Source organism: Beta vulgaris, chromosome 7, assembly GCF_026745355.1.
Source record: "Beta vulgaris subsp. vulgaris cultivar EL10 chromosome 7, EL10.2, whole genome shotgun sequence".
NCBI classification, from domain to species: Eukaryota; Viridiplantae; Streptophyta; class Magnoliopsida; order Caryophyllales; family Amaranthaceae; genus Beta; species Beta vulgaris.
The window spans coordinates 4,447,679-4,464,563 of NC_079208.1; the positions used below are offsets into that span (position 1 = coordinate 4,447,679).

The following is a 16,885-nucleotide window of genomic DNA, read 5'->3' on the forward strand; positions in this document are numbered from 1 at the left end:
ATAAGTCAAAAAAAATTGTTAAATTGAAGAGTAAAAAGCAACCCAATTTTAGGCTAAGTATGCAAATTAGTTTACTTGATTGTAAATTACTTTCAATTAACTAAACCTCCCCCTTCCCTTTCTCTCTTTTTTCTCTCTAAAACCCTAGCCTCCCTTACCATTTCTTCATCAGTTAGGGATTGTCATGGATGATTTCATCCATGGTAAGTCCTTTTTTCCCTTTTATTTTCATTATGTAGTTCTTTTATTGTTTTGTTGAATAAATTAGTATCTCTCTATGAGATTTCATCAAACCCTGATATGAAATTTTTAGTCTCTGTTGTGGAGATCTCCTTCTCCCCTATGAAAGTTGTGAGTGTGTTAGGTATTAGAAATTGTTCTAATTAGTTGAAGTTCGAGACTCAACATGAAGGTATTGGAATTTTGGATGCGGTTAACATGGCTCAATCAAGAATAATGCTCTTCCGAAACTATGTCAGAATGACAGACTTCCTCATCGATAGCTGCTTGATTCAGCAAATATAAGAGGGTTGCGTTGTATTGCTCGATCTGGTTTATTGTAGTTTCTTCGAAGAGGTATATGATTTAACCTTGTTTAATTGTATCTTGTTTTTCTTTAATATTTATTGTAGATGTTGTTTGGCCTTCAATTAATGAAATTTCTCTTTTTTTTAAAAAAAAGTTAACATGTAAAGGAATTTCCATTTTTCTTAAATATATACTCCCTCCTTCCTTTAGTAGATTTTTCATATGCTTTTAATACATCCTCCAAGACATACCTTTAAGCGTTGATATATTCATTTATGTATAACTAAAAGTTATAAACAGTTGGTACTTTTAATGTAAATCATTGACTAATAAGATCACATGTGACTACCACTAATCATATTATATGTAAACTTTAAACGTATCATATACTGATGAGAATTTATGGTCAAATTTTATAGTTTTCGGAAAAAAAAAAAGGAAAGTATATCGAGCGGGTGGGGGGGGGATGAAACACAATCTGACTTGTATGGACCCGATTCACATAGAATTTCAGAGCAATCCACTATATCATTCAGAAACATATTATTAAATCATGCAAAAACTACATCATTTATAAATAATCCTCTATATCATTCGAAAACCCACTATATTACGAAGAAACATACTATACCATGCAGAAACTACATCATTGTTGATAAATCCACTATATCATTCAGACATTCACTAAATCATGCAAAAACTGATCACTATATAATTCAGACATTCACTATATCATGTAGGAACTATATCTTCTACTTCCTTCGTTTCAAAATAGCTGCATCATTTGGCATTTGGTCACTATTCATGAACCAACTTTGACAAGCCTTACCTCACCATTATATAAGAAAAAACATAGTCAAGTGGGATCTTGCTAAATTCGTCTCGATACGAGTATTTTAAATATCAACTATACTTTTTATAATTTTTTACTTATACGCAATTAGAGATATTAACGTTCAAAAAAGGTCTTAACAAACGTGAAAAAACAAACGATGCAATTATGTTGAAACGGATGAAGTATATGTTAAAGCAAGTGTGCGTGATGATATATACTACACAACCTACACCTTCCTGTATGTTAAGACATTAAAATTAAATCATCCACTATATTACATATTATTTTACTATATGTTTTCCGTTAATAAAATACACTACATTTTATATAATTTACTATATCTCTATAAAACTCACTACATGAAGTTAATATCATAATATACAACGGATCCATGTAAGTTTTTTATATGAAACTAAAGTGCTTCTACCCAATATAGATTTTTTTTGTGTTTTTGGGTATCTTAAAATAGTATAAATATACGGCTATTTTATCAACTTCCTTGCTTGCACTATACAAAACACTTATTTTTTTTATACCATAGAATCTATAATAGCAAGAGAGGAAGATGGCAAGGATAATAGAACCTCTAATAGTAGGAGGAGTGATAGGAGATGTGATTGATCCTTTCAACCCATCCGTACACATGTGTATTAACTATAATTCTAAGCAAGTTTTCAATGGCTCTGAGCTTCTACCTTCTGCAGTCACCTCCAAGCCTCGGGTCCAGATCAATGGTGCAGATATGCGTACTTTCTTCACCTTGGTAGGTTTATATATATAACAATGCTTTCACAAAGAAAAGAAAAAACGACATTATATATTATATATCCTCTCCATTTCTTTTCCGCCAGTTCTATCTATATGAGCCACGAAGACATATAGTACTTGAGGTTTTTTCGTTTTTGAAACGTTTTCGTTCCTCATGAGTTGGGACCAAATGTTTCCCCATTTTAATACTCAAAATAAGGGAAACACTTCTCTCAAATATGATCTCACACGCACATGAAAGAGGAGTTTTTCACTTATTTCAGAACGGATGAAGTAACTGTTTAGGTTTTCGTACTACATAGATATCTTCGAATTAGGACGCTGGAGCTAGCAAAACCCTTTTATTATCTGCTATCATGCAGTATATCCGACCACATATAGTAACTATAGTACTGAACTTTCAAGTTCTCCTTGAGAAATTATAAACTAGAGAATAAGTTCTTTTTAAAAGATCCGAATTTTTCATCCATCTTTGTTTTGTTTTTACAAATGCTGTTAGATGATCATGCTAAGTTGATGCTAAATTTATATTTGTTTGCAGGTGTTAACAGACCCAGATGTACCTGGACCAAGTGATCCTTATTTGAGAGAGCACCTTCACTGGTATGCATCTTTGTGTCCAAGATATGTGTGAGAATTAAGAGCTTTTTTTGCTTCATAATTTGGTTATGATTTTAATCAGAATAATATATAACCTATAATTTTTTAGGACTTGATCTGATCTCTTGAGGTCTGAAATTCTTATGCTTTTTTTGAGTTTAGTTTTCTTTAATTCATTTATTATTATTTTCTCTTTGTATGTTATAATTGTACATTAAGTTAGCAAGTTGATCTTTTAGCCATTAAGTTTTGTGACAAAAAAAGAAGAAAAATAAACATTTTTTTTATTGAAAATTGTGGTGGAATGTTTCTATTTTCAAATCTTTTTGTCACCTTTTCTAAATAGTATGAGTAAATAAGAAGAGTTGTTTAGAATTATGAACACAATTGTTTCTCCTTTTAAGTTACTTTAATTTGTTAATTATCATTAATTATAGTTGTGCCATTAATTTTTTTTTTATCCATATGAGCCACGAAGGCGGTACAAAGTACAAAGAAGGGGATGGGGGATTCGAACCTGTGACCTATCGTTCACAGTACCTCAATCTTAACCACTAGGCCAAGACATCCTTGGTATAGTTGTGCCATTAATGAGTTGGTGTAAAAGTTCTTCTTTATACTATACATGATGATTGGGGCATCATGAAGATAAGTGCATTGGGTTATTTGAACTATGAGGGTGTGTTTTCAACATTTAAATTCTCCTGAATTTATATAAATAAAACTTATTTGAACCTATTTAAACTTATATTGTTATCCATTTTATAATTTAGGTGCTAACAACTTCTCTGAATTAACCTAAACTAATTTAAATTTATTAAAACGAAAGATAATTGAGATTATTTTGTTCTATGATTCAAATATTTGATTATTCATCTAAAATTTCGACTATTAAAATAGGCCTAATTAAACTACCAACAAATAATGTAGGGGAAAGTTTGAACCATTATATTATTTACATATCTAAATGAGGTTCATATTCAAAATCAATTAACAACAAAAAAGAATATCTCATAGAGCATATCATGTTGGTATTCTACTATTCTATATCCTCTTCTCCAATGAAAAGTAACTCATATCATGTAACAATGTGGAGTATAACATGATGATTGATGAGGAGGATGAATTACCCATTTTTATCCATCATGTACTATAAAAAATGATATGAGTATGAAGAAAAACTTTGAGTGAGTTGCTCGAGGCTCATTTAGTTTTTGAAAAGAGTAAAATAATAATACCTCCAGGCATCATCTATCTTAACGATTTTACAATTTTTTAGGCCACCCCAAAAAATACTACAGTATTGTTATGTAGTAGTTCCTAAAACAATAATATTCAAGGTTCTACACAAACTTCAACTAAAATTTTGTAAAGTTGCTTATGCGGGACTCCCTTCTATTAAATCCAATAAAATTGAAATTACATCTGCACTTTCATCGTTAATGTATTTTTTTTGCCTAAAGAATCAGATCTCACACTTTATATGTTCCGTACTTGTAAAAAGAGTGGGGGGGGGGGGGGTTGTATGTCATAAAATATGAGAAATTCATTTTTAAAGGAACAAAGAACATAAACTACTTTTCAATCCCTATTAACTTAATTCATCATCTCAACAACTTATATATGATTTCTCAGTAAGATACTAACAATTGTTTAAGATATCAGGTAGCTTAGTAACTAAATTCTTGTAGAGGTGGTTTTCAAAATAAATAATCAAATCCCTTTTGTTTTAGTGTTGAAACGGTGGCGAACTTTTGAGAAGTCTGTCAGTGATTAGGGGTTGCTTGAGACTGGTGAACTGCAAGAGAACAAACGTGAGCTATTCTCAGGAGATGCGAGGAAATTCCCTCCGACGCTCAAGTCAGTAAGTATCCCCGAAGGATTTAGAGAGAGAGAGATAAGCTATTTTTAGTATGTGAGAGAATGTACCTGCAGAATAGTACCATTTCGCTATTTATAGGAGTACTATTTATCTAACAGGATGCGTAATCCTTTGACGCGTGTACGACTGAGGTGAGTATGACTGGAGGGAAGATTCTTTTATTTTGTCCTTTTCAGTGGTCGCGAGCGGTATCTCGGTCCTTTATCGGGGATGGTTTGGTCCATTCTAATGAGTTCACGTCCTGAAAGGTTTCGGCCGGACTCCAAGAAGTGTCCGACAGTAGACTTGGTGATACTACCCATACACCTTTTATATTTACCATTGTGCATTCTAGTTCTGACTAGTCTTCTATAAATACACCGAGAAATTACAGCCTTTTATAGAGAACTATAAGTATTTCATCAATTCATAGAAATGATCAATACGATATTTACACTAAACAAAATTGCAAATTAAAGCACACATGTAGAATATAAACAAATTTTGTAATCAAAGTATTGACAATTACTTGACTAGCTAGTTCATGTTCGTTTCACACTATTTGTTTTCACTTTGTTGATTTTATGGAAAACCACAAAACATAAATATATATAGAAATCATACAAAGGTATTTTTGATTTTTTTATTAACATTTTTCAAATATTTAATGTAATTCACTTTCATTATATACCCAAATCCTATGACTTTGTAAATTGTAAAAGCAAAACCTTAAAACTAACTATATTATCAACCGAGCTTTGCTTAAATATATAGCCTCAATAATAAAAATAATAATAATAATAATAATAATAATAATAATAATAACAATAATAATAATAATAATAATAATAATAATAATAATAATCAACAACCAAGAAACAATAACTACAATGATTTTTACATAATTACTCCCTCCTTTTTCATAAGTTCTACTCAGCTTATACATACGAACATTCGTTTTTGTACGTGCTACTCATTTTTGCTTTATTACTTATTTTTTTTTTAAAAAAAGTTTTGTTATCCTTCAATTCTCCATACACATGGGACCCATTTCTACTAAATTCGCTGTAAAAGTAACTACAAGACTCATGGGGTGATCCTTTTTTTTCATGTTTTCCTTGATTATGTGGTATATACTTTTTCTATTTTGTTTAATTTGTTTTACTCACTTCACTTTGAAGGAAAATCAAAGAGAAAGTACAAAGTATGAGAGGGAAATTGAAAAAGTGAACAGAGAAATTGAAAAGTGAGAGAGAGAAACTAACAAATAGGTTAAAATATCAAAAAGTTGATGGCATGCTGCCAAAAAAAAAAAACAATGAGTAGATTAAAAAGAAATACATTATCATGTGAGGTTTTGTTATATTTGTATCAATGTATATTTTTAGATATTGATGAATTTCTCATAATTTATGGAACTACATAATTTCAGATACTAATGGTTAAAGGAATGCTACAAACACTACAAGATATACAATTAGTAAGATCTTTACATAAGGAATTTTTGAACTTATGTAAACTTATAAATTAGGAAATTAATCAAAATATTAAACAATATGCTACATTTATAAATAACTAGCAGTCTTAGAGCACTCTTAATGATGAAAAAAAAAAAGGTTAATGAGGATGAACCATTAATTTTTTTCTTAATGATGAAAAAAAAGGTTCACACATGAATCAATACTCAACCATTCAGAAATCCGAATTGGTTCATGAAACAAGTTTGCAAGCCACGCTGGAAGTGGAAAGGGAAGAAGCGCTTAAAAAAAAATTGAAATTGCCACATGTCACGCCATCAATGGAGGAAAGGAGAAAAAAAAACTGACGTACTGCAAGAAATTCTAACGCGCGTCAGATTTCCTGCCTCCCATTCAGCTCACGCCATGTGGCAGCTTCCTATTGCCTCTATTAATATTAACGTTACAATTTTTGTAACGTTAATAATTCAAAAAATACAATTTGAAAAAAAAAAAAATACCAAAATTCATAATTTTTTTTTCTCTATAAATAGTCACCAATTTTGCTATACTTTATTCACAATTTCAGTTTTCTCTTCTTTTCCTATTATCATTTCTTTCATCACATTATTTTGCTTTAACTTACAATCTTTCAGAAAAAAAATTTCATAATTATGGGCAAAGTTCGGTAGGAACGGAAACTAAAAAAATGGGATTTTTGTTTTTTATTTTAATGTTGCATTTAATTTCCATGTCTTCTTTTCATTTGATTTTTATGTAATATGTTTTGAATGGATGCATCTTTTTTAGTATTTGTCAACTAATATTAATTAATTTTAAAAAAAATAATTAATTAGATTACGATAATTAATTACTCCTCTATATTTATTATATAATAAAAATTAGTTTTTATAAATTAATAATTATAAGAGTTAATTACAATTAATTAGCGTAAAGTCGTTTTACATTAATTAATTAATACAACTTCATAGAATTATTTAAAGAGAGAGAAAATGTGGTGGGGTAGGAAAAAAGAATGAGAAATAATGATGAACCGTTATTTTTGAGTTCATGGTTAAGAGTAAAATTGTAAATGGTTTGTGAGAATGATGTGGAGGAGAGAGAAGGATGAACCATTTTTTTGAGTTCATTGATAAGAATGCTCTTATATGCAGGCTGCTATGCATAATGCATGCGAACTCTAATGATGAGTGGTGACTACTTTACGATTTGTTAGACTAACTTTTCCCTTAAGTGGTAGGTGTTATATTTTTGTTTTCTAGACTAGGAATATATTAGTAAAAAAAAGTATAAATCAAAGTTCTCAAAAGATTCCATACGACTAAGTACATACCTTAATTCCCACCCGTGTGGGAGGACTGAGGATGCTTCTTCAATTTAATCACACCCCCTAAATTACTTGGGGCCATAATATCATACTCGCTGGATTTGATTGTGTACTGACCCGAGAAACTTAGAGAGTTGGAACTCTTGGAAGAGTTAACTTCTGAGTTCTTGTGAACTTCAAGTTCACAACGAATTAGGTGTTCCATTAAATTCTAGTGGAAAAAAATATTTGAGGACTATTATTATTTTCCATCTCATTATTATGATAAATAAAAGATGTTTATCATGACTCTAGAAGTATATGCTTCTGTTTTTGTATCACAACGAAATCTAACTGCCAATTATAAAATGACTAAATGTTGCAGGATTGTGTCAGATATACCAGGCACAACGGACTCCACATTTGGTACGTCCAATACGATTTATTTCTTGGAGATTCTAGGGTCGGTTAATTTGGAAGAAAAAGAATTTCACTATTGCGTTCTGGAAAACTTTTTATCTATCCACCTCAAATTAAACACCCCCTTTTCGAGTATATTCATCATATATATTTATTTGGGTTTAGTGATGGCCATTGATGCGGGTTGGGCGGATCGGATCGTAGACCGTGATAGGTTGGGCTGAGATTTCACGATACAAGAGCGGACCGTGAAATTCATGGGTTGGGAGGACTGGTCCGCAGGCTGAAAAATCTTGGCCCATACCGGTCTGTTACTGGTTTTCACGATTCGTGGGTTTGGTTGGCTGGACCGGGCTGACGAGCCGGCATGAAAAAAAAAATTTCAAAATTATTTATTAGTCATTGAAATTATTCATTATTGTTACATAAAATCTTTAAAATGAATTATAAATATATACAAATATCAATATTAATGAATAGTTTCATTATTTTTAAATTTGATTGAATTATAATATATGCAATCTGATTAAAAATATATACAATTTGATTAAAATACACACAATTTGGTTCAATATTTACTTGGATTGGGGTGTTCTGGTTCATGGGTCGGGTTAGACTGGTTTCATGGTCTGGGATGGACGCTTTTAGTAGCGGGCTGGGCTCAAATCTGGCCCGTGACCCATCCACCAATTTCATGGTTCGAGGTGGGCTGGACCGAAATTTTTGCTGACCTGGGCCACGAGGTGGGTTGGGCTGGATGGGCTGAATTGGCCAGCAATGTTGGCCATCTCTATTTGGGTTTATCTATATATAGTTTATTCAAAATTACATTTTGATCATTTGCTAATTTGAAACTCACCTTTTTAAATATATATTGCTCATTTAGAGGATTTCAAATGAGCAATTGATAAAGTATAAAACTATTTATGGTCGTCATCAACCATCATTTTAATTTAAGTTTTTGGTTAAGTTAGTCCCTTAACATGGTATCGAAGGCAGTAATGACATAAAGGTCACGTGTTCATATCTTATTCACCCCTCATGTCGAAATGGAATATTTAACGCTAGGTATGATCGAGGAAGACTTATGTTAGTGTATATATTAAACTATTCTTGGGACTTCAACCGAACCATCAATTTAAATTTTTGGTTGAGTTAATCTCTTGACAACAATGAACAAGAATTAGTCTACCATATGCAAAGTACACCAAGTGCCGTATGATAAAAGTTGTCATACCCTTTTTCCTTCTACTCTCTTAACTACTCTAATCTAATGGCTTACCATTTAGGCATTTACCACGATGATAAGATTCAATACATTAATGATATAGGATCTAATGATAATGGAAAATCTCCTTGTAATGTGTTCCCATTTCGACAAAAGTCTTTATCCTTTAAATTTTCCAATATCACATAGGTGTTAGTACTTTTTATCCTATCCTTAAGATTTAGTCTCTAATAGGTTGTTTATTAGGTGGATATAGATAGTGGTAATACGATCTGTAATAAATTTAGTGTACTTTTGAAAAAAAAAAAAAAAAAACTATATCAATGACCAATGTAAAGAGAGTTCATCCCCAAAAACATGTCTTTTTCTTTAGTAATTTACATTATTACTTTAGATGGTGTTGAGTAGGACATTTTTTTAAAAGAAAATAACATGTTATGGGATGAAATACTATCACCGTGGTATTAATATGAGTAAGGTATTTTCCTTATAAATTATACTACCTCCATTTCTTAATAAGTGCAACATTTTCCTTATTTGAAATAATCACAATAAGTGCAACCAAGCTCAAAATGGTAAAAAAAAGTTCAATATTATTACAAATATGCCACCAAAAAGCAAGAGGAGACCACAACTTTTTTGTTTCATCACTTGAATTACTCTACTTTATTGTGGTCCCAACTTTTTCTCTCTACATTTCTTGGTATTCCCCCACTTTCTCTATGCACTTATTAAGAAACGGATGAAGTATATAATTTTCATTGCTATTACCAAACGAGTCGTAAAGATATGCTTGGATTAGAGTTAATGTAATAAGGGATAATGAACAAGAATTAAATAAAAGATTTGATACCATAAATTCCAAATTTGGGTTGTCTTTCTACATTATGCAAACTTTTATTTATTTCTTAATATTCTTAGGTTTATGAGTATCCCAAACCTTTTTCTAATGTTATATTTTGCTTTTATGGGGTATCTAAACTATCATTCTTTTCTTTCTTTCGTCTACTTTACATCCACCAGATGTACATTGCAAATTTATTACAACATCACAAATTCTTGAATGTAATAATCCACAAATCATCGCTTCTTTTGTAGATAAAAACTTAATAAATAACAAAATCACATGAGATTCATGTCATTATTATTCTTGTTTAATTTTAAATCAGTATACATGTTACATAATAAGTTATGGTGTAACATCTTATACCTAATACACACTCTTACAACATAGCACACGACCTTTTTGACATGCTAAATTGATCAACTTTAAATTGGGACTAATATGAAATGGTATCCCCAAACTAGAGATTTTTTTTATTGATAAATCGCACTTAATCGGGATTGATGAAAAGATATTACGAACTTGGAATTTACGTGTCATTTTTCGTTTGAATTAAGAAGCAAGGAAATGTATTTAACAAATAGTAGAAGTGAATACAATTTTATCACCATGTACCCCTAACAAATTTTTTTTTGCACCATATACCCTTACAAGTTTCCAAATTCACCATATACTCCCAAGATTCTACAAATATATCATAATACCCTTATGACTAACGAAAGTCTAAAACCATTAGTCATAATTCCTAATTAACGTAATTAACCCACTAATCTTTAATTATCCATCCTCTAAATGCTAATTAACTCCTAATTAGTTCCAAATAAACCTTAATTAACCCTAGGTGATAAATCTCCACCACTCTCCCACCCTTTTGAAACCCCCACTAGAGTCCCCAACCCTCGTTGACGCTTAATCACCGCCACACCTGCCCCTCGTCAGCGTCCAACCACCCCCACCGCATCCCTGACCCTCATTGGCGCTCAACCACCCCCTATCCGTCGTCCCAACCTTCGTTGACGCCCGACCAACCCCACCCCCAGCCTTAACCCTCGTAGTCGCCCAGCCACCCCCTCCCTTTTCCTACCCCTGAAAACCACCCCCACACTTTAACCTCATCGTCGAGAACCACTCCTACAAATACACCCACTCCAATTTCCCACCCCCGAAAACTAGCTCATTCTCCTTCCCCACCTTCGAAAACCATTTTCTTCTCCTTCCCCACCTTTGAAAATCATCCCCATAACCCTGAACCCCACTTTTGAAAAACACCTCCCATCCATCACCCCTTCCCTTTCCCCACTCCCAAAAAACTACAAAAAAAACCCCACCCCTTAGAAACCCCCAGCCACCCCGACTTGTGGCCCATCAAACAATAATAGTCGCCAGACTAGGAGCAACACTGGGCAACAGAATAGTAGCACATCAGATGACAGCACCACCAATGCGGCGATAATGACTGAGGCGACTGTGGGGTGGTAGGTGTATTTTATTTAAGGAGATGTGGCCGAAGATAATGCAGGCGGGTGGTGCATGAGGGAAGGGGTTGGCCATGGAGAGAAAAATAAGTGGAAGATAGTTAGTCATTTAGGGTTAGTTAGAGTTAGCTAATAGAACTAAGGATTATTATGACTAACGGTGTTAGACTTTCATTAGTCATAAGCGTAGCGTGATGTATTTGTTAAAAAAACTCGGTGTATATGGTGAATTGAAAACTTGCAGCGGTATATGATGCAAAAAAAATTGTTGGGGATATATAGTGAAAAAACCATAGTGAATATATAGTGATATTGCAAGGAGGGAACATGGTAGGGAAATTGATTACCCTCGTATAAGAGTAATACTTATCCTAAGAAAATGATAAGCAACTATTAATATATCAGAAGGAATCAAGGTTAACCTATTTGGTACGGTTATAAACCCTCTTAAGAAATTCCACTCTTGTGACAAGGTTTGATTCTTACCCCTATTCATCCTTCATCTTTACATAATCTCTATCTCATCTCATCTTCGTATCACTCTCTAGCCCCACCTCCATTTGCATCCATTCTCTTTATATTCTCTTCTATCACCCCCTATATTACATTAACTTCTATCAACATCCTATTTCTAATCAATTACTCCTAACTTTATAAGTACTATGCGTCATTCCTCTATCAGTCATCCTATTTCTAATCAATTACTCCCAACTTTATAAGTACTATGCATCATTGGGCCCCTCGTGTATTATACTCGTTAAGGTTGTTGTAAAGCTAACATCTGAATTTCTAGTAAAAGAAACTTATAAGTGAACTTTGAAGTTGTTGTGGAACGAATGATCGTTTGTAACATAACGTTGTAAGGAAAATATTAAATGAAAAGAAAAAAGAAACATATCAAACTTAAAATCACATAAGGAAAAGATATTTTACCTTGTAAACTCTATACAATCGTCATAGTCTCTAAGTCTCATAGATACTACTATATAGAACATGCTTGAATTTCAAGTAATGTATTAAGAAGGTAATAGAAGAATAGATAAAGAAGATGGAGGTACATATGAAGTTTCTAATAAAAGAGATAATTCTTTTAAGAAGGAATGAGATGAAAGAAATTAATTATTAATAAAAAAATTTCCTTATTTTGAGTAATAGTTAGCCATCATTTCGTTATGATGCGTTTGATAGTCGTTAATAACCGATGGTAATGGAAATGAATTTTATATTATAATGTTACAAATGAAGGACTATTCATCTTACCACGGGTTCCAGAAAGGAAGTCCAAAAAAAAATTAAATTTTTTTTTTTGGTTTTATCTTCATTGTGCCCTAATGTATTACCGCAATATAAACATGCACATAAGATTAGAAGTTTAGAAGTTTCAACTTTTCGAGAAGTAGAAAGTTGAAGGGCTCTTTAATGGACAAAAGATAGAAATATAAAATTGCTTTTCTAGTTCTTTGATACTTTCCACAAGAAGTATCTTTTACAGTCAACCAATAAATTTTCCACTCTTCTAAATAAGTTGAACTCCAATCCTTGAAAAATCTATTATTTTGTCTGTTCTTTGTCAGAATAAGTTCTTACTCTTGAAAAATTATATGTTTACAGGAGTAAAGAACTTATTTTGACAAAGAACAGATAAATTCTACTCTTCTAAAATCTATTATTTTCAATATTAAAATGGCATTTGTCAAAATTATAGTTCTTACTCTTGTAAACATATGAGTTTGACAATTATTTAATTAATTATCAATAAGTAAAAAAATATAAAGTTGATATATTAAAAATATATATTAATGCAAATTTATATAATATTCCATATGATACTATTATTCTTTACGTGAAACACAAACAATGGTCACATTAAAGAATGTTAATGATGCAAAAAGAAATGTTAATTAGAAGAAATAAATCGAGGTAGTACGTAATAACATGACATAGGGTTAAATATCTAAATAGCATTGTTGTTAAAATCCCGATCCGGATCTTACGATTCTACGATGATTTTACGATCCTGGATGACCTCACCGATCCCGATCCTACGTAGGATCTTAATTTTATAGGATCTTTCGATCCTGCCCAACCACAAAAAATCACATGGTAGGATCTTAACACGATTCTACGATCCTACGACTCTACGATCCGATCCTACCGTATAAAAATCATAAAGTAATTTCACATATTATATTTCTCCTATTAGATTTTGGTTGCATGTTACTTCAATCTTATAGTATTGAAAAACTATCATCATTTGCTAATTAAAAAATTCATTATTAATATGTGTACATTTGTAACATGAGGTTCTCACCATATTTTAGTATAATTATCTCTATTTCACCTAATTGTAGGATCTTACGATCCTACGATCCGATCCCATCGATTCAATTCTACCAACCCCTACGATCCAAAGTAGGATCCCGATCCTGATAACATTGCTAAATAGGGAAAGCTCTAACAAAAGTATACACTTAAAATAATGGAGATGATGAATGGAATCATATGCATCTTTTGTTATCTATGAAAGTTAATATGCACAAATAGAAAGTATATATATATATATATATATATATATAGAGAGAGAGAGAGAGAAGTGAGTTCATATGAGAATTCATACTTACGTGAGAAATGAGAATGAATTTTACACGCTATAACTCTAATGAACAAGTGATGTAACTCTAATGAAAAAGCGATGTAACTCCAAAAAACAAAAATTAGAAAAAATATTTCGAAAAAAAATTTTTTTTTTTGGGCTTGAATTTTTTTGAGGGGTATAACTCTAATGAACAAGTGTTGTAACTCTAATCCAATCTTGTGGTTGAGATTCATTTTCATTTCTCATGTAAGGAGCATTCTCATGTGATCCTACCCCTATATATATATGAGAAATTATTCTCATTAGAGAAAAGAATGGTGCATATAATAAAGAAATGTACACATTATTTATATATATATATATATATATATATATATATATATATATATATATATGTTGAAAAAAAAAACTAAATACTACCTAGTAAATTATTTGAGATTTTGATAAGATTAAGAAAAAAAATATTCAAAATTTTGAAACTATTTTTTTTTTTTACCTATTTACGTCTTTTAATTGGGATATTTCACTAAATATTTTGAACCTTTTTCTTTAACGACTCTAAACTTACATGTAAAATCCTGAATTTGCCGATTTGCCAGTGACGACGATGATATAAAATTATCCAGTGTCTACTATTATATCTACTTTTCTCTTTATTCAATATAATATTCTCACTATCTTTAAACATATCCAATGGATCTCTTAACCTAAATGATTTCTACATGACTCATTTTAACACTTTTTCCCATCCTTACTAATAAACATTGTTGTTAATTAAAGTTGTGTCTTTCCTTTGACAAATCAAATAAAAATGCAGGGACAGAGTTAATAAGGTATGAAATCCCAAGACCCAACATAGGAATCCACAGGTTTATTTACATCCTCTTCAAGCAGAAACGTCGGCAAACAGTATTGCATCTGCCTTCATCAAGGGATTACTTCAACACTCGGCAATTTGCAGCCGAAAATGATCTCGGACTTCCTGTTGCTGCTGCCTACTTTAATGCGCAAAGAGAAACTGCTGCTAGAAGACGTTAATTTGCTGCACAAGCATATCATATGCAGGCAGCTATACATCAAGCATATCATTATTATGGCTAATTACGCTTTTATAACTAATTAGCAGTGTGCTCTCCATGCATTATATTTATCTAACTAATAAGTCTGTTATTCATTGTGGGTGGACGAGTGTGTGCATGCATCTATATGCATTATTATCTGAAAGTATTATGTGTGCTTTGAGTTATAGTTTATATGATGTATCTGTGAAATAATGAAAGGCTTCTGAGAGTTTTTTGAAATAACGTTTCATTTAATCATTTATTTCATAACCGAAAATGTTTTTTTGAGTTTGACTTATATGATCTATATGATCGAATACTACTTTTTGGAGAAATTAAAACTACCTTGACTCTCTAACATAAACTCGATTTGTCATTTGGTAGATACCTATGTAACTTACACGATCACCTATAAAAAGATAAGACTTATTCATAAAAATAGTTTGATCGGTTTTTATCAGTAAAAATAAATTTGATCTAATGAAATCTAGGAAAAGAGAACGAGAACCTAAATCAACATTCTTCATATAAACTTAAAGATGGTCAACAGTGCGGGCCAATCCAGCCCAACCCACTTCGTGGACTGTGTAGGCCGGGCCAACAAAATACCCGTTCCAGCCTAGCTCGAACCGTGAAATTGATGGGTGGGTCGTGTGCCAGATTTCTTGAGCCCAACCCACTACTAATACCGCCCAGCCCAGACAATGAAATTGGTTCAAACCGACCCATGAACCAGACCAGCCCAATCCAAGTAAATATTGAACGAATTTGTGTATATTTTAATCAAATTGTATATATTTTAATCAAATTGCATATATTATAATTGAATCAAATTTAAAAATAATGAAATTATTCATTAATATTAATATTTGTATATATTTTTAATTCATTTTAAAGATTTTATGTAACAATAATGAATAATTTCAATGATTAAATAATTTTGAAAAAAAATTCTCATGCCGGCCCATCAGCCCGATCCAGCGCACCAGACCCACGAATCGTGAAAATCGGTAACAGACCGGTGTGGGCCAAGATTTTTTAGCCCACGGACCAGCCCGCCCAGCACATGAATTTCATGGTCCGATCCTGGACCGTGAAATCTCAGCCCAACCCACTACGACCCACGGTTCGGCCCTCCCAACCCGCACCAGTGGCCATCACTATATAAATTATATGACAAATAAACACTTGTGTCCTCAAGATGCTACTCCCTCCGTCCCATAATATAGTGCTTGCATTCCTCTTTGGGTGTCCCAAAATGTTGTGCCTATTTCTTTTTTATCAATTTGTTTGGACTAAATTATCCTTCATTTCTACATAAAATTTTCCAAAATACCCCTACTTTCTTTTAAAATATTTGCCCCCCTATTTATTGTTTTACACCATTCCAAGATATATTTATTGCTCTTTCATTTTATTTTAAAGGAAAAAGAAGAAAAAAACTAGTTCCAAGACAAAAATACCCAATAAACATTTACTAAAATATATATTTTTGTGAAATCCTAAAACGCTTTCCATTTTTCTTAATCCTTGTGAAAAATGAGAAGTGAGCACTATATTATGGGACGGAGGGAGTATGTTTTATGATTGAAAGAAAAAGAAAAAGAAAAAATCATCAACTTTATCTTGATCAACATTTTACCTCCTGTTTTGCATGTGCAATTGACTGATGCTCTCCAAGATCGCATGCTTTTCAACGACTTAATCATAATATGGCCCATTTTCCATGGTCATCCAACCAATTATTTGTAACAATAATATCATGTCTCATGTCATGCAACGAATTATGCTGCTACATCTCTCTTCTTTGGCCGCTATTAGAGCCATATCAGTGTATCTAGGAAGCTAAGTATGGTAAATATTCTATGTAATATATTTAGGCTAT

The 16,885-nt window shown here is 31.9% G+C and overlaps 1 protein-coding gene across 2 annotated transcripts; it reads left to right on the plus strand.

Annotated features, from left to right (window-relative positions):
* Nucleotides 1–1,883: 1,883 nt before the first annotated feature.
* Nucleotides 1,884–15,215, plus strand: LOC104898377 (CEN-like protein 4). Of its 2 annotated transcripts, none has more exons than XM_010685445.4 (4): nucleotides 1,884–2,126; nucleotides 2,673–2,734; nucleotides 7,762–7,802; nucleotides 14,757–15,215. In XM_010685445.4, the coding sequence occupies exons 1-4, from the start codon at nucleotides 1,929–1,931 to the stop codon at nucleotides 14,975–14,977; spliced, it is 522 nt and encodes a 173-aa protein (XP_010683747.1). In that variant the 5' UTR covers nucleotides 1,884–1,928; the 3' UTR covers nucleotides 14,978–15,215. The 2 variants fall into 2 exon arrangements, with proteins under 2 accessions (XP_010683747.1, XP_057246677.1); XM_057390694.1 differs by having other exon boundaries at nucleotides 14,763–15,215.
* The last annotated feature ends 1,670 nt before the right edge of the window (nucleotides 15,216–16,885 follow it).